At 40.0% G+C, this 19,894-nt stretch overlaps 1 protein-coding gene across 2 annotated transcripts in view; it reads left to right on the forward strand.

Annotated features, from left to right (window-relative positions):
• Positions 1 to 19,894, forward strand: part of CHST9 (carbohydrate sulfotransferase 9) — a 242,795-nt gene that overhangs the window by 96,585 nt on the left and 126,316 nt on the right. For both annotated transcript variants that reach the window (XM_057527104.1, XM_057527105.1), the window contains exon 3: positions 18,631 to 18,669. In XM_057527104.1, the coding sequence (XP_057383087.1) occupies positions 18,631 to 18,669 (39 nt within the window). The remainder of the gene's footprint in view (positions 1 to 18,630; positions 18,670 to 19,894) is intronic.

Consider the following 19,894-nt stretch of genomic DNA (forward strand, 5'->3'; position numbering starts at 1 on the left):
CTTTCCTTCGGTTCTAACCGACCACCATATTCATATATAAACCTGAACCCGGCCCCTCTCTTTTTAGACCATTTTTCCCCTTACTTTTTTCGGAGTTATTTAACCTCTCAAAAAAATTAATGAATAGCTCCACAATTCCTCTTATTTTATTATACAGAAAAATCCACCCTTCCTTTTCTGCACACTCTCTCAACTAAACTATCCCAGGAATCTCACTTTCATAACCAAAGTGGGTTTTTAAGGCACCAGGGAATTTTCCTAAAGAACAGTTTCCCTAGCGATGGCATTCTGCCACTCCCCTAGAAGGCAAAAAGTGGCTGCCATTTGTTTTGGTTTTAATAGCAAACCCTCTTTCTTGTTACATTAGTATTTTCAATGCATATTTATTTTCACACAATTGTTATGAAAGATGCCAGAATGACAAAAATAAAATTCTTGGTTTTCCAGAATTGGGAGAAAGTATCCCAAAGGCCCTTATATTCCTCTGTAAGCAGACTAAAGTCCGACCAAATGTAGCTGGCTGTGCGGTATACTTCACTCTGCAAATTTCCTTAAAATGCATGTATTTTAATTCTGTTCCATGGAATTATTCAACCTTAGGGTTGAAATATTAAGATGGTTATTGAAGACTTTTCTGTCACTTAAACACAGAAAGAAAAGCTCCAGGTGGTGGATCTCCTTTCTCTCCCCTTGGGTTAATATATTACAGCCCTTATTGTGTGCACCAAAACTAAACATCTTGCCAGGGGACACATACCCCATGTGTCCTGCTGAGGAGGTGGTGTGCAATGCTTGAAATGTTTGAGATGACAAATAGCCCAGCAGGTCTGGCCTCTTGTCCTGCCCTGCGCTGCTGGCAATCTATTTCGAATTGTGTGTGCATTGTCGGGTGAACATGTATCCATGAGTGCCAACTTCACCCCAAGCAGTGTCCTATCAAATATGGGATTAAGTGAAAGTCTCTGGAGACCAGCCAGAGAATGAAAGTGCACTTGATCACCAGAGGCACAATCAGCTGAACAGAAGAAACCTCTATGTTCCATGCTTCTTTCAAATGTTTGTGTTGTCATGTGCAATTCTGTGAAATATTTCTGAAAAGGCAAACAATAAAAACATGCACCAACCGCATTCTTTAGATGAATAGTTCACCCATCCATGGGGGTATCATTTGGACACCAAGAACAAAATCTAGGTTTTGAACGATCTTGAGTTGAAGCTGGCCTTGCCATTTTGTTTAAAGCCCAAATAGTACTTTCTACCACAAAAATGTCCCCTCTCTGAATCTCAGGAAACAGAGTGCGGTGACTGTGTTAATAATCCTGGTGGCATCTGGATGGGTAGATATTGTTGGAAGCCAGACACAGCAACCTGGCTTCATCAGGCTGAGTCCATGGAAATGATGGCAGAGTTCACAACCTGCTTTTTTTTTTTTTCACTTTAAGGCTGAGCTATTGCAAGTGTGTGATCTGGATTTTGTAACATCTTCCTCATCTTTTTGAAATGACTCTTTTCTATATGTGTATGTATTATCACTTTTCCAGGATTTCCTACCAGTTTCTTAAGAACTGATGTCAGCCTGCCTATTAATGCTCAGGCTTGATTTTTTCCCCCCAAATATTTGGCAGTGTCACAACACAGTTAAAAAAAATCATCAAAGTGTTTTCTATAGATATTCAGTATTCTGAGAGAAATCTCTTATGTGTTTGAGAGTATAAGTGAGTCGTACACATGTGGAAATGACATCTCCCCTTCCAGAGCTACCCCAGGAAAGAAGAAAGGATGAAAGTAATATTACAAAGGTCTACAACCCTCCGGTCCTCCCCTCCACTGCCCTCAGCCAGATTTAAATACAGTTGGTTCAACTGGAAGATAAAAACCTGAAATTTACCAAAAAAAAAAAAATATGCAAATCACCTTGTAACTTTTTTCAAAAGTCTGTAGCAAATAGTGAATTGGGGAATTTAAAATCAAAGTGGGGGCTTCCCTGGTGGTGCAGTGGTTGAGAATCCGCCTGCCAATGCAGGGGACACGGGTTCGAGCCCTGGTCTGGGAAGATCCCACATGCCGCGGAGCAACTAGGCCCGTGAGCCACAACTACTGAGCCTGTGCGTCTGGAGCCTGTGCTCCGCAACAAGAGAGGCCGCGATAATGAGAGGCCCGCGCACCGCGATGAAGAGTGGCCCCCACTTGCCGCAACTAGAGAAAGCCCTCACACAGAAACGAAGACCCAACACAGCCAAAACTAATAAATAAATAAATAAAGCCAGAAAACATATTTAAAAAAAAAAAAAAAAAAAAAAAAAAAAAATCAAAGTGACAGATTGGGGCTATGTAAGCAACCAGTTCAGATAATTTTATGGAAAATAAAACTTACGTATTTCACACAACAAAGGGAAAAGAATAGATTTGACCCATTTCCAAAAAACTTCAGAGAACATTTTATACAAATGAAAGTGGATCATCTCTATCCTGTAATACCATGTGAGAAGGAAAGGCTTACCCTGTCCCACTTTGTTTACTTTATACCAGTATAATGTTTTCACTTTTTTAATAGATAAATTTAACAATGATTCATTTATAAAGAAATTTGATTGAATTTCATTTATTTGTATTCTACCCACTTAGAGTAAACATTGCTAAGAGTTTTTGAGATAGAAACTGGAGACTGCACAAATAAAAAGGATAATTTAAAACATCTGTGTCTTTCAGTTTTGTATAGAAATTAAACCAACATCACAGAAAAATCTGAGAGAGCATATGCCGTAACCAGTATGATCTTCGAAAGTCCTGGATTCAGATCCAGATTCTAACACTTACTGGATAATCTTTAGCGAGTTGACCTCTCTGAGACTTTGTTGTTTTCTCATTTATCATCTGTGGATAAAATACCTCCCCCTTCCTTCCCTTGCAGTGTTATGAGAATTCACTGAGACACTGTTTATGAGCCCATCATTTCCATGCATTCTTACAGGAGCTACCCTCAGTGTTTGTGTCATGACAGGCCTGCCCTGTAATTGCTGGGTCTGGGGCAGGAGAACCAATATAACCCCCTTTTCTTTCTACCTTCATCACAGCCGTCCATCACAGCCCTTCCAGCATCATGAGAGGCCTCACTCACATGCACTGGGACCAGTCTGCACACACATCCAAGCCCCAGGCATCCTTTGAACACCCCTCTACAAGCCTCGTACCAGTGGTGCAATATGGTCCCCCCTTCTAGAGTTCTGATCTGGGGAGAAAGCCCATACGACCCTGCAGGGCCTCGGGGATGTTTGGCCAGGGAAGTCTGGCATCCCAGGTACCCAGTGCATGGTCCAGGTAAGGCATGGACTCCATGGGCAAACATTTTGGTCCTTCTCACCCTCTGTGAAGTGACGTGTCTGGAAGAGCACAAGACCGGACCCTCTAAAGTGTAGCCCCTATAGCCGGGGAGAAGTCTCACCCCCACAATTCCTGGGGCTCTCTGAAAGGCAGTCCTCTTTCCTTTCCTTCAGGTTTTATTTCTAGTTCTTTTAGCATAGAAGATGTAACGAAATAATTATTTTGCATTCCCAGTTTATTTTGCATAGAATACTACTGTTTTGTTTTTGACCTGTGTACAATATACACAATGCTTTCAGCTGCAAGTAACTAAAAACTGTCACTTAAACATTAAAAGGTTAAATAACCCATAACAAGAAATCTCAGGGTGGGGTGGTTCCATGGTACATGAATTCAGAGCCTCAGGGACGTCCTCCTGGGGTCTGTCCCCTTCAGTCATCCCTGCAGTGTGTGGTGTTCTTCTCCTGTTCCAGGCACCATACCTAGATGTGACAACATCCACCGAAAGAAAAGAAGGTAAATAAACTCAAAATGGATTAAAGACCTAAATGTAAGGCCAGACACTATCAAACTCTTAGAGGAAAACATAAGCGGAATACTCTATGACATACATCACAGCAAAATCCTTTTTTTTTTTTTCAAGATCCTTTTTGACCCACATCCTAGAGAAATGGAAATAAAAACAAAAATAAACAAATGGGACCTAATGAAACTTAAAAGCTTTTGCACAGCAAAGGAAACCATAAACAAGACCAAAAGATAACCCTCAGAATGGGAGAAAATATTTGCGAATGAAGCAACTGACAAAGGATTAATCTCCAAAATTTACAAGCAGCTCATGCAGCTCAATATCAAAAAAACAAACAACCCAATCCAAAAATGGGCAGAAGACCTAAATAGACATTTCTCCAGAGAAGATATACAGATTGCCAACAAACACATGAAAGAATGCTCAACATCATTAATCATTAGAGAAATGCAAATCAAAACTACAATGAGGTATCATCTCACACCAGTCAGAATGACCATCATCAAAAATCTACATACAATAAATGCTGGAGAGGGTGTGGAGAAAAGGGAATCCTCTTGCACTGTTGGTGGGAATGTAAATTGATACAGCCACTATGGAGAACAGTATGGAGTTTCCTTAAAAAACTAAAAATAGAACTACCATACGACCCAGCAATCCCACTACTGGGCATATACCCTGAGAAAACCATAACTCAAAAAGAGTCATGTACCAAAATGTTCATTGCAACTCTATTTACAATAGCCAGGACATGGAAGCAACCTAAGTGTCCATCAACAGATGAATGGATAAAGAAGATGTGGCACATATATACAGTGGAATATTACTCAGCCATAAAAAGAAACGAAATTGAGTTATTTGTAGTGAGGTGGATGGAGTTAGAGTCTGTCACATAGAGTGAAGTAAATCAGAAAGAGAAAAACAAATACCGTATGCTAACACATATATATGGAATCTAAGAAAAAAAAAAAATGGTCGTGAAGAACCTAAGGGCAAGACAGGAATAAAGACACAGACCTACTAGAAAATGGAGTTGAGGACACGGGGAGGGGGAAGGGTAAGCTGGGACGAAGTGAAAGAGTGGCATGGACATATATACACTACCAAATGTAAAGTCGATAGCTAGTGGGAAGGAGCCGCATAGCACAGGGACATCAGCGCAGTGCTTTGTGACCCCCTAGAGGGGTGGGATAGGGAGGGTGGGAGGGAGATGCAAGAGGGAAGAGATATGGGGATATATGTATATGTATAACTGATTCACTTTGTTATAAAGCAGAAACTAACACACCATTGTAAAGCAATTATACTCCAATAAAGATGTTAAAAAAGAAAAAAAAATTTTAAAAAAAAGAAAGAAAAGAAGGTGTTTTCTCCCATCTGTTGTTTTTTATTGGCATGGGAAACCTTTCAATGAAATTCTTCAACAGAATCCATCTGACATGTCATTGGTCAGAAATGTCAAATGACCATCTAAAGAAAGGGGAGTGGGACCACGATGGTGAGTTTATGTCAGTCATGTTTCATCCATGTCATTCATGTGATTGGAGGGTCGGGTACCAGCATGGAACAAGAGGAGCTGTGACTGGAGGGGAGGCACTCAGCTGTGTCTGCCATAGTAAACAAAGCTAGAAAGTTACTCTCCTCCCCTGGGAATGCCAGATTCTCAGTCTTGTGCAAATCTAAGCTTGCAGTGGCTGAAGTCGGTGAGAAGACTCTCCTCCATGCTCCCACCCCCTTCCTGTGTTCACCTGCACCCTCTCCGGGGTGGGGGAGTGGGAGGTGCTCCGCTTCCTGTCTTTCTGGGTAAGCTGCATCAGAAGGAGCTCCCTTCTGCACTGTGTCAGCCCTGGCTTGCTTTTTCCGAAATCAGCATCTCACACCGAACACCAATAAAAGATTTCGCCAGAAAATAACTTATTGCCTTAGGTGTTCAGATGATATTTATTTCCCTTCCCTCCTGGAGCGTCTCCTCTTCTGTCTCTATTATTAGGTAAAGACCCACTTCCAGCCCCTGCTGGAGGCCGCATCCATTGAGCCAGTCAACAGACTCTGCTTTCCACGGCCCTTACCTTGGCCGTGAGTTTCTTGTCTACTCTTTACAGAGTGTTGCAGACATAAAATGCTGAGCTTTCTGCCCGTCATGTCATAGGGGCTTGACAACATTTCTCTCTCGTTGCTTTCTCTGAAGGACCCAAGTGTTGGTGAGCCTCTTCCCCTATACATAAAATGGACTAGATCATTAACAACTTTTCTAGTAAACTCGGGTAGTCAACCAGGTTTACAGAGGATAGTCTTACAAGACCACAAAGTACACTGCAAAGCCTGAAAGCAGTAAATCCATGGCCACTAATCTACGCACACTTTCTTCATCGTCTTCCTTCAGTCTGTGAAATAAGAGCTTCCCTGCATGTCTAAGGCCCAAACCTTTGATGCGGGTCAATGTGAAGGAAAGGATAAGTATGATGAGGAGTTTTTAAAGATAAAAAAGGAAAAACTTGGGGCTAGCGGGAATGAAAATGGTGCTGACATCTCAAAGAGTAAAATGAAGCTCACCTCTGGCCCCTAGCAGCTTTCTTCACAAGCTAATGAGGAGATGATTAAGAACACAGGAGAGAGCAGTGAAATGTGCTCATTTCCTTCAGATGAAAAGCTGGGCTGGATTGTGTGTCCATGAGCCAAATAAATTGTATTTAAAGTGAACAAACTCCAACTTCACAAGCATAGTGTCTGACTGGAGTCAAATCATTACTTTTCTTAATGAAATGTTTCCCCTTGTCGCCTTCATACAGAAAATGAACCTTAAATAATATCAAAGCTCTTAATTCAATATAGATTCTACTAATTTATCCTTTAAAAGTAAATCTACCCAGGGAAAGTAAGATAATTTTAAATTATTTAGCAGAAATGGCTGTTGAATCTTCTCAGTGTTTCAGTTCAGAGGGTTTCTGTATAATTTCCTACCATCAGCGATAAAGTTTTTGAAGCCTGGATGAATATTTAAATGTTGCTTCAAACGGGTGCCTCATTTGATGGTTGACAAGTTCTGAAATGCTACATAATTGGCAAGTCTCCACTTTACTTTTGATTGATAACCTGGACATAGGCTAATATTGTAATACTTTTATTAAACCAAAGTACATATTAATCTATATAGATTGTACATAAATTAACCACACTCAATAATAACAGGTTTCACTCTGTGTCATGAAGAGGAATAAGTTTAAATGCTAAAATGCTGGATAATAGAACATATTTATAGGTGTAGTTGAGCAAGCCATCTTAGGAAAGAAGGAACCTAGGTGAGCCCTGCTTTAAGGGGAAAAAAAAAATCAATATATACTGGTATATATTGATAGGTTTATCAATAAATATTCTTACTATGAAAACAGAAAAAGGAGTTGTTTTTATTATCTTTTGATGTATAACAAGCTATGCCAAAACTTAATAGTATAAAACAAACTTTTATTTTGCTTTCAGTTTGGTGGGTTAGAAATTTGGAAAAGGTTCAGCTGGGCAATTTGTCTAATCTATATGGTGTTCGCTGAAGCAACTGGAGCTAGAAAATCCACTTCCAGGATGGCCTCATCATCTACACACAAGTTTGGCACCTGGGTTGGGATGGCTGGAACAGCTAGTTGTCAGTCATGTATGATTCAGGCAGCTCACTTTCCACGGGGCCTCCAGGTGTGGCTTGCTTGAGCTTCCTCACAGCATGGTGGTCTCAGGTTAGTCTTTCTTACATTATGGCCAGACTTCTCTCAGAGCAAGTATTAAAAGACTCGGGAAGTGGGAGCTGCCTGATTTTCAAGACCTAGAAACTGGCATTTCCAGCATATTCTACTCGTTAAGCAATTTACGAAGGCCTGGACAGTTCAGTGGGAAGGAAACTGACTCCACCTCTTAAAACATGGTCATTCTTATTCTAGCACAGGACTGAATAATTATATTATGAAGAGATTCTTTATTTTGCAAAATAATTCATTCCTATTTCTTTTATATAATGAAGATTCCAAGGGCACCTAGAATATTATGTCACTTAAGAATAATTATTCACGGGGCTTCCCTGGTGGTGCAGTGGTTAAGAATCTGCTTGCCAGTACAGGGGACACGTGTTCAAGCCCTGGTCCGGGAAGATCCCACATGCCGCAGAGCAACTAAGCCTGTGTGCTACAACTACTGAGCCTGCGCTCTACACCCTGTGAGCCACAAATACTGAGCCCACGTGCCACAACTACTGAAGCCCGTGCACCTAGAGCCTGTGCTCCACAACAAGAGAAGCCACCACAACGAGAAGCCTGGGCACTGCAACGAGGAGTAGCCCCCGCTCGCTGCAACTAGAGAAAAGCTTGTGTGCAGCAACGAAGTCCCAACGCAGCCAAAAATAAAATAAATAAAATAAAATAAATAAATTTATTTAAAAAAAGAATAATTATTCACATCTAATGTACAAGGAACATGTTATTGCACACAGGAAAGTACAAATGCACACATCCCTGCTTTGGTCAGTAGCTGAAACATATATTAGTAAAACTAGCATTCCCATTTTGCAGAGATATTTAAGACCTGGGTTTGGGTTGATTGGATTTTTTTTTCCAATCTGACTTCAACATCTAAAGGTCTTCCAAAAAACTTCTCTGCCAACAAATGACTGCTTCGGAATGAGGTTCTGAATATCAAAAGGTTTGCTCTAAGATTTAATTCACCCAGGCCAATGTTGGGAATCTGAAAGGAACTGTTGCTTGTCACATTAATCACGTGCTTGTCAGGTGGATCTAAGTCGGAAGAAATTCTATACTTGAGAATTTCCAAGAGAACATAAAACTGTTGTTTCTCCTACTGATTTTCCTATTTCTCTGTAGAGGGGTCAGCCCAGGAAAAATCTTTGAGCATTCAGTTCTTCTCAGGCTTTTTACACGCGATGACGGATGGCAGACCCCAGGGCTAGGGGGCGCAGATGGAGTATCAGCTCTGCCAGGGCAGATGGCCAACCTCAGAGGCCAGATCTATCGGTATCGATATGTTTCTGAAGGGCTGTTTTCTGTGGCTCAGTATACGCTGTCTGGAGCTCACAGCATGCACTGTGCCCATAATGGCTCTGTCTGCCTAAGCATCCTAGTGACACATGAACTCAGCAAATAGAAACGGACAAAAGAGAAGTGGAGTTTATCTAAACGTGCAGGAGGACAGGGAGGGTCCACAGCCATAGAGGCTCATCACAGTGTCTGCTGAGGCCAGTGCCATTTCAGCATCAGCATAAATCCAGGTATCAATAATAAAATAAACTCCTCTGCCTTTTTGTACAATTGACCAAAGAGAAACTATGCAGTTTCTACAGTCTATTTTTTTAAACTTTTTATTTTATATTGGAGTATAGTTGATTAACAATGTTGTGTTGGTTTCAGGTGTACAGCAGAGTGATTCAATTATACATGTACATGTATCTCTTCTTTTTCAACTTCTCCCATTTAGGTTGTTATATAATATTGATCAGAGTTCCTTGTGCTATATAATAGGTCCTTTTTGGTTTTAGACTAGCTGGTCTTTACAGTGGCTTAGTTAGGTGTCTCTGTTCCTGCCCTATAGTACGGTACTTAAAATCTTCTCACATCCCTGTTTGTACAACTTCTTTTGGTATTATTGAAAGATAGTATTTACCTATCTAACTAAAGAGACCTGTGAATCTTGGAAATGTCAAGTTACTTGTTCAAGGTCTTACCATTTGTTTCAAGGAATAAGTTCTGGTCATGAGGTCCTCTGGTTTCTAGAAAAGCTCTCCCTTTCTATTTAGACCATATCAGACTGTTGACAGTTCCATAGCTGCTGGTCAGTACAAAATTTGGGTAGGGATTTGGACCACACATGCTGGGTTCTAAAATCATCTCATCTGAGCTCATAACTGGGGAGAGTTTTGCCATATCAATGTGTTTTATCAAACCAATTTGTATTTGGAAAGAGTTACGATGAGAGGAAAGGAATTCACTAAAGTGAAAAGCTACTTCTCGATTAGAAATTCTAAGGGAAAGCAAGAAAGAGATGTGATGGTAAAAATCTGAAGAAACTCTCAAAATAAACTTTATAATATTTGTGTAAACAAAGCCACTGACCTTGAGAATATGTAGAAGTATCATATGTTACCAGGGACCACCTGACATGGAACATTCATAAAGAGAAGCACCTGGCAATATGCTATGTTGCTATTTTCCAGGCACTGAAGTGAGAACATTATAAACGGGATTGCATTATGCACTCAAAATATTTAGGATTATTATTAAACACATTATTTTGTTTAACCCTCACAATGACCCTGTGAAGTAAGAACTAGTATTATCCCTATTTCCAGATAAATACAATTTAGAGAGGTTAAATGATGCGCCGGTGTCCCACATTGATTAAGTGGAAGAGCTCTTTACCACTCTACAGACCTGCCTGTAATCACCGCAGCCAGTAAGCTCAGAAAGGGTACAGATCTCAGCTTCAAAGTCTAATCCTGCTAATCACTAACTGGGACCTTGTGCCATGTCAGAGAATTTTCTGAGCCCCCTTTCTCTACTGGAAAATGGAAGTAATTTTCATCTACTCCATGAATTGGCGACTGAGAAATTGGTGTGCAGTGAGGAAAGCTTGATAAGATTCCATGACAGACTTTATTACACAATGATGGAAGCAGGTAGAAGAGGGTATATTTTGGAGATTAGACTATATCTGATTGTAAAATCACAGGACACACACCACATGTACATACATGTAATGCATTATGTATATGTAGATATATGAATATATATACACACATATATATGTGTATACCCACTATTTGTATATGTGTATACACATAAATACGTATATATGTGTGCACAAAATTTTCTTTTCCTTAGAAGTGGCATAAGATACTGACTTGTGATACAAACACCCTGCTCATTATTGGTGAGACATCGTTGGATCACCATGTATGTGTCTGTGGTTTTAAAAGATCAGAAGCAATCACTTCAATTAAGGGACTACTTCCGTACTGAAGTACTGAAATGTGCTATAAGTGGATATATATTTAATGTTTCTCCATGAAACCATATCAACCCCAAGTCTAAAATAGCTTTTAAAAATATCGACTCAGTTGTGAAAACTAAAGTAAATAATTTTTAAGTGTTATTAGGGTGCCCGACTCATAGTAGGTACTAAATAAATACCAAACTACTAAAAAAGTTCAAAATCTGAAGGTCTTTTTGGCATTCTACTCCTGAAACATTATTATTAGGTATTTAGCAGCTAAAATAGGCAGTTCATTTATTCAGACAAATAATTTGATAAATAATGAATAGCTAGTCTTTAAAAAGTCTATGGAAAAATTTTTTTAAAGGAATTCCTTTATTTTTATTATTTATTTATTTTTAGCTGTGTTGGGTCTTCGTTTCTGTGCAAGGGCTTTCTCTAGTTGTGGCAAGCGGGGGCCACTCTTCATCGCGGTGCGCGGGCCTCTCGCTGTCGTGGCCTCTCTTGTTGCGGAGCACAGGCTCCAGACGCGCAGGCTCAGTAGTTGTGGCTCACGGGCCTAGTTGCTCCGCGGCATGTGGGATCTTCCCAGACCAGGGCTCGAACTCGTGTCCCCTGCATTGGCAGGCAGATTCTCAACAACTGTGCCACCAGGGAAGCCCCTATGGAAATATTTTAACAAAATAATTTATTCAGGCAACCCTCCAAACCTAGGGACTGATTATATACGGCTTATGGATAGATATCCAAATCCTTGCTCCTCCCTACCTTTCACCCCAACTTTTTTTTATCCTCTCATTATTTATTTGCCACTAAGTAGTTCAGTGATTTGGCAAAGTTATTTACCAATTTTCTACCAAGTTTTCTTACCTGAAAATCGGTAGAATGTTTATAAAGTCTCATAATACTGTGAAGATAAAATGAATTAACACATATAATATGCTGATTACAGTGATGAGCACATAGATATTGTTTAATAAACATTAGCTACTATTATTAGCATGATTATAAAAATAGCACTCTGCTAATACCACTTGGAAACAATATTGGAAGTAAAACTCAAATTGTTTATGCTTTCAGTTGAAATACAAGAGTTAGGTAGAGATAGATAGATACAATAGATAAATATAGATATACAGATACTATGTATATGTATGTCTTGTGTACACACACACACACACACACACACACAAGCGCTAGAGAGAGAAGAGGAGACAACAGAAAGGAACATGTATTGAGGAGATACTCTATGCCTTGTTCCCAGGGTTACATAGCTCCTAGGGACCAGCAATTAAGACAGGAAGTCACTCCATCTAACTCCAAAGTCCATGTTTATTTCACTATATCATGCTGTTTCCTGTGGGAAGAGATTGACTAAGAAAAACCTTGCATTTAGGTGAATTTTATTTGCATTTAGGTGAATATATAAAATATATATAATTCATATTCTCTCTGATTACAATCAATAAGCAGGAATCTTTGGTATACTAATACCCAAAACAACAGTAATTTTTAAAGATATTGATAAAGGCATTTTTTCTCCCATTACTCAAATGCACATTCTGAAGATTACTTTTCTCTTGTCTTGCATTAAAATAGCTAAACATGCAATAGTGGTGGCCTGGGTGTTAGGCTGGCTTTACAAATCAGCTAGCACTGTAACCTAGTAACCCCGTCTGTAATTGAGGCATTTGAAGTGAGTGAATCTTAAAGCCTCGCCCTCTCTAAGTCCCTATAAAGTAAACAGAATTAAAACCCTACCTCCTTCTACTTTTCCTAGTTAACTCAGAAGTAGAGAAGTACTACAGATTCTCAGTATCCAGAAATATTGCCAGCAGTTTTCCATTAAAGTCTAGGTGAAACAAACGGTATTAAAAAAAAATTCATGGGAGTTCACATTATATTATCTGGTAGTTACGTTACTCTCCCCCGCTGCCTTTTTAAAAATAAGTAGCATGTGCACAGTAATTTTCCTTGTCATGATTCTATGCCATCTTCATAGTGCATTTTGCCAAAGAAACATTGGACATAAATGAACATTCTCAGGTATCCTAGCAACAGGATGTGATTAATAATACCTCTCGGAGCAGGGCAGATAAGATGCCTGTGACTGAATGCACACTCAGAATTGGCACTGAGAAATTGGTAGTGCAGTGAGGGAAGCTGGATAAGATTCCATGACACACTTTATTACACAATGATGGAAGCAGGTAGAAGAGAGAGTATATTTTGGAGATTAGACTATGCCTGATTGTAAAATTACAAGATATATATCACATGTACATATATGTAATGCATTATATGTATGTATATATGCATATATTTACACACACATATGTGTATACCCACTATTTGTATATATGTATACACATAAATACATATATATGTGTGCACAAAATTTTCTTTTCATTAGAAGTGACATAAGATACTGAGTTGCGGTACAAACACCTTGCTCATTATTGGTGAGACATCTTGGATTGCCGTTTACGTGCCTGTGGTCTTAAAAGATCAGAAACAATCACTTCGATTAAGGGACTACTTCCGTACTGAAGTACTGAAATGTGCTATAAGTGGATATATATTTAATGTTTCTCCATGAAACCATATCAACCCCAAGTCTAAAATAGCTTTTAAAAATGTCAAAACTCAGTTTATATAAATAAGTAGTCATGAGATGTGGAATTTTAATGTTCAACTAAATACATTTTCTCAGAAGAAAAGTTGGACCCTGCAAATTCCATTTTTATGAAATTATAGTCCATTTTGTTTCCTCGCAGGTGGAGTGCTACCTCCAGGCTTAAAGAGAAGTAAGATGCAAACCATTCTTTAGTGCTTTGTTCTTAAAGTAGAATCTGTGTTACAATAAAGCACAACTAGAGCAAAATGTGTGTTCATGTTCATTATTCTGATAGCCTCTGTTATTTTATCACCCACTTTTCTAATATAATAGCTTTCTAGGTTGTCCGTTGTAATGTAAATACTTGGTAAAAGCTCTGTTCTTGGTTGTACTTGCGCTCAATGTTAACAGCACTAAAATAGCTTTCATGTTCTTTAGCATTTGAAGGAGGGTTGGTATGATACAAAACTCTCCCTGTGTCCACTCAATCCCAAGCATTTGTGTTCCAGGCACTGTGAGGCATGAGGAGACAGAGAGGCATAGGATACACCCCTTGCCCTAAAGGAGGCCTCAGTCCAGCTGGGGAAATAAACACACAATTGATTATAAACCAAACACTGGAGTTAGTGCTGTAGCAAAGGTACAAATAAAGGACTAAAGGAGCATAGAAAGAAGGATGATTAATTCTGCAGGGAGTGGACCGTTGGAGGAGGTGACACAAAGCCAAAGGCTTCACTGAAGGGCCAGCATCTGAGCTCAGCTCTGAAGGATGAATAGAGTTTTGATAGGCCCAAAGGACGTGACAGGACATTCCAGGAAGCAGAAACATCATGCACAGGGAGTTGGAGGGGGAGGTACAATTCCTGACATAGTTGGTAAGTGTTCTGTATGGTGCTTCAGGGATGGTAGCAGAAGGTAGGCCATGGCCAAATCTTCCAGGGTCATCAGTTTCATATTAGAGAATGTGTATTTTCATCTTTAATAGAGATCAGACTGCAAGGATGGAAAAACGATCGCTAAAACCAAAGAAATCAGTAAGGAGCCTGTAGAAAATAACCCCAGGAAGAAATATCAAGTTTATGAAACAGGACAATGGCAATGAGAAAGGAGAGGTTAGATGTGAAAGGCCCTGTGGAGAGAGAATGTAGTGGTCTGAGGTTGAGTGAAAGGGAGGAGCTGATGGTTCTTAGGTTTCATGTTTGGGTGCCTGAGCAGATAGGAGGATAGCACTAAAGATACGCAGTTTGGGAGGGGAATATAATGAATGGTTTAAGTTGAGGACTTGCGTTGTGAAGTAGAAAATACAGATAGAGATTTCCAGTAGACCTAACACCTAGGTAGATTTTGGAGCTGGAGATGTAGGTCTCACATCATCTCTTTCTGTGAAGGTGAACACTGAGAGATAAGATCACCCATACAGAGCAAGATAAAGAGACCAAAACAGAAATCTAGAGGGTTATCTCCAGTTAAGCAGTGCAATTTCTGTGTCTCTTGCTCAATATAAGATTGTCTTATTTATCCAGTTTTTATTTTTCTCATTTGAAGTTTACTATACATAACTAAGAATAGAAATCTAAGTGATTCCTATAACAGAACTAATAGCATAATAAAACTAATGCAGAAGATTTATACAGCATTCCACAGTTTTACAGAGCCCTTTCATATAACACAAGGGCGGGGAACTGTTTGAGATCTCAGTGAAAAAACATTATCAGCAATGCCTTCCAGGCTCCCTTCTGAAACCTCGAACTCCAGTATTTTGTGTTAGTTTCCTCCATTTCTTGCTGGCTCTGCATATGGACTTGTTTAATCCTCACAACATTCGGGATAAGCAGGCTCTGATTCCCCACCTTACAGACGAGAAAGTCAGGGTGACTGATTGATCTGCCACAACTAACATCACTGTAGGTATATTCTATTAAGTAGTAAATTAACGTAAACTTTCATAATAAAATTATCCCATAAGTATTAATTATGTAATACTGTATAACAATTTACCCAAAACTTAGCAGCTGAAAACAACAGTAAACATTTATCACGTCACACAGTTTCTGTGGGGAACTCTGGAGTGGCTGATTGGGTTGTTCTGGGTCAGGGTCTCGCAGGAAGTTGCAGTCAAGGAGACAGCCAGAGCTGCGGCCATGTGAAGGTTTGAGTGAGGCTAGAAAATGGGCTGCTCCTGTGCGGGCAAGTTGATGCTGACTGCTGGCAGGAGGCCTCAGTCCCTCGTTGGTTGTTGACTGGAGCCCTTGGTTCCTCACAGGCTATTGACAGGAGGTCTCAGTTCCTCTTTGGCTGTTGACGGAGGCCTCAATTCCCCATTGGCTGTTGACTAGAGGCCTCAGTTCCTCATTGGCTGTTGACAGGAGGCCTCAGTTCCTCTTTGTCTATTGACGGAGGCCTCAATTTCCCATTGGCTGTTGACTAGAGGCCTCAGTTCCTCATTGGCTGTTGACAGGAGGCCTCAGTTCCTCTTTGACTGTTGACGGAGGCCTCAATTTCCCATTGGCTGTTGACTAGAGGCCTCAGTTCCTCATTGGCTGTTGACAGGAGGCCTCAGTTCCTTGCCACATGGGTCTCTCCTTTGGGCTGCTTGGGTGTCCTCGTAACATGTTATCTGGATTCCCTCAGAGGAAGTACTCTGAGAGACAACAAAATGGAAGCCACAATGTTTTTTGAGGCCCAACCTTGGAAGTCACACTTGATTATTTCTGCAAACTCCTGCTGGTTACACAAGTCAGTCTAATTCAGTGTGGGAGAAGACAACACAAGGATACAAATGCCAGGAGGAGGGAAGACGAGGACCATTGGGGTCACCTTGGAGACTGGCTACCATACCCTGTTATTAATCTTCAATACGTTCATTGTCAACTTTAAGGATTTATGATGCATTCTTAGACAAGTTAAAGACTCTCCAAAAAGATGGGGTTTTTTAAACATCTTTTTTATAATTTTTTTTAATGATTCAGGACTAGCATTGAATAGCATTTTTTAAAATTCGTGAAAGTGTTTGAGGCCCCTAGTATATACAAATTTATAATCAAAGGTACATAGTGGCTTGTCCAATAAAAATCTTAAATGAGGAGGTACCCCATCATACTTGGTAATGAATGAAACCTTTAAATGGACCATTCATGCCATTTATCTGTTTGTATCATTGAAATAAATTGCATCAAACAAGTCCTCTGGAAATCACCCAAATGAATAGAATGTGAGATTAATCAAGATGCCAGTTAAATGAATTCTACACTTTGGGCAGCTGCACAAGGGAAGGATTATACGTTTTCCGCCTTACAGTCTAGGATTTTAAAAGACACGAAGGGCTGGTAGAAAAACTTAAAGTTTACATGCAGCTTCCATAAACTCTCAGTAACTAGCTCCATCTGTGACAAGTCGATAAATGACAAGAAGGTGATGGCTGGAAGGGTGGCCCTCACTTACTCATCACAAAACCAAGGCTCTCCCCTCAACTGTGGTGTTTACACACACCACTGCCCTGGTGCAACGTTTCCGATCTAAGCCTGTAAACATGCTGAAGTGTCCCAGAAACCCTGACTGAACTCCTACCCAGACTGTTACCTCATCTCATTCATGTTTGTGCTGGCAAATGTCGTGAAGAAGTCATTTCCGCCTCAGCCTCATCTTCCTCATCGCCCACTACTCTTCAGACCCTCACAGCCTCTTACTATCCTCTCTCTGCTAAAACTTCTCTCTCACGCAACAACCGCGTGAACTCAGCGGTATTGGATGCTGTTGGCACCCCTGATACTTCTTAAAACTTTATTTATGGTACATGCCTTTGTGCTCTTTTGATCTCCGTGGAGGTCTGCTTCTCCTTCTGTCTTCTCATCGTCCTTCATCACAAAACAAGAGTAGAATTTTTGTTTTCTTAGTCACTGTCTTCAGCCCAGCCCTCTGTTCTGTCTGTCTTTATGTTTCCATTTCCCCCCTCAGCTCCAGCCATCTTCTCAAGATGGACATTTTCTGCATCTATAATTTCAGCTTTGATCTCTCTCCCAAACTCCGTCTCCTGGTAGCACTTCAAACTCATTAAGTCTAAAACTGAATTCATCATTCCCATGCTCCCACCCTATTTTACCATTTCCCCAAATTGCATCACCACACCCAAAGTCAACTAGCAGCCATTCATCTTGACCTTTCCTTTTCCCTTGCACTTCACATTTTGTAAACTCCTGGACCCTATAGGTTCTGCCTTCCCACCGTCTCCTACACCCCTCACTTCCCTCCTTTCTGCTCCCACTGTCATACTCAACTAATTACCTCTTGCCCAACCTCTGGGACAGGGGTCCCCAACTCCCCGGCCGCAGACCTTCGGAACCGGGCCACAGGAGGTGAGCGGTGGGTGAGCGAGCAAGGCTTCACCTGCCGCTCCCCATCGCTCGCATTACTGCCTGAACCATCCCTCCCCTCCCCCGTCCGTGGAAAAATTGTCTTCCACGAAACCGGTCCCTGGTGCCAAAAAGGTTGGGGACCGCTGGTCTAGGATATGTCTTCCTATGGAAAGCTACTCTCATTCAAGTTTTTAAAGCAAGCCCTAAACATGACCCTTCTTGCTCAAATAGCCTTGTCCTACATAGCCCATTACTATTTCTTTTGCCAAGAATCAATCCTTTCCCCTTTTCAAATTCCCCAAATCACACGTATCTCTCAAGGTCCAAATCAAATACTACTTTCTCCGTAACTTCATGGGCACCCTTTTATTTCTTAAAACAATCGTTTCATCCTCTCATATCCTTAAACATTTATACCCTTTGGGGACACATCTCATTTCATGTTATATTGTCTGTCCTTTATCTTCCCAAGTAGGTTGTAAGAGGCCATGGTCTTATCTTAGTCAGGTGTTTACCCCCACATAGAACAGTTTGTTCTATGGGGATTTGCACCTTGTAGGTTTATTGTTGAGTAAATGGCTCTTACTAACAAGATTTTTTAAACCCAGAAGCATGTTTAATGCATACTCATTAATTTTTGACTTTTGTAAATTGATTTGAGAATATTCTTCACCCCTTTCCTCTATGCCCAGTCATCTCTAGAAGAATGTTGGACACGGCTGACCTAGTGACTGTGTCTGGAAATTACCATTAACTGGGCTTTCGTCTTAGTTACATCATATTCTCATGGCTGCGCATTGCAACTGATCTGCCACTTTTTATTTCAGGGCGAGTGGAGCAGAAAAGAGAACAAAGAGCAGCTTCAGGTAAGATGTTGACTAATTGGCCTCAGCTTTATGTCGTGTTTTTACTTCCACCTTGAAAAAAAACATCTATTTGCAATGTAGTATTCAAAAACTCACCTAAAAATGTAATAGTTTATAATCCTAGACTTGACTGATTTTAAATTAATTAAAATAAATGAATGCATTTAGCTTTTTCACTTCCACATCAGTCATGTCCTTTTCGTCCTATCTTTCTATTCAAACAAAAATAAGATGGCCTTTTATTTAATTTTTCCATGATTATCCATCTAAAAGGTAAGTGTTGCAAGCACTGATTTCAAAATATGAAGGTTGTAATCATTGACAACTGTTTCATCTTCCCAAATACCTATGAATCTTGATTATTTTTCTTAAACCCATTTGTGTAGCTGATGTTTTTCAGGACAGTGTCAACTACTTAACCAAGAAGAATCTTTACATTTTGGAGAAATTTTAAAAACATTCCACTTCTAAATCCTAATATATATTCAGAAGTGAGTGATGCTTTGGCACAATGCCGTTGCACATAGTAGGAGCCAATATTTGCTATCTAATATAAAAATGAGTCTTTACATTTCCATATTTTCATCACTTGGCTTTTGGCTTAAAGTCATAAGGTAAGATAAATTTACCAATTAAATCTTTGCATAAGGGCAATCTTCCAGCTCTCAATGCCCTAAAGTTGTCAATATTTGTAGAGAATTCTAATTTGACATATACACCTATGCCCACCACCCTTCCGAAGTCTTCACCAACCCACTATTTTATGATACGTGAGAGTGCCCAACATAAAGACACATCACTCCCAAACACTGTCTTTTTTCATTTTTTTAGTCTGGTAACAATTTATTATGTGTGTTTCCACACAGTGAAGTCAACAGAAGACCAAAATCTGTGTTAATCAAAAAATGTATAAACAACCTAAGCCCCTGTCTCTTTTCTCCTTCCCAACCTTAGCATTCATCTCAGACAACTGGGCAACTTACTACCTGCATGATTTCCCTCTTAGATGTTATTGTTTGCATTCTCCTTGTGGCTCTTTTAAAACCTGATCATGAATACCAAAAAAAAAAATGTGAAGGCAAGAAAGTATCTGGTGTCCTCACAGCTGTGCTTACCTCTATTATTGATCCTTGGGGGGAAATTATTTATACTGTTTCTGAAACGCTATTGCTATGATCCTGTAGGTATGGGCTTAAAGAAACTTTATAGTTGGGAAGAAAGCTAA

This window comes from Balaenoptera acutorostrata, chromosome 13, assembly GCF_949987535.1.
Source record: "Balaenoptera acutorostrata chromosome 13, mBalAcu1.1, whole genome shotgun sequence".
In the NCBI taxonomy this organism is placed as follows: Eukaryota; Metazoa; Chordata; class Mammalia; order Artiodactyla; family Balaenopteridae; genus Balaenoptera; species Balaenoptera acutorostrata.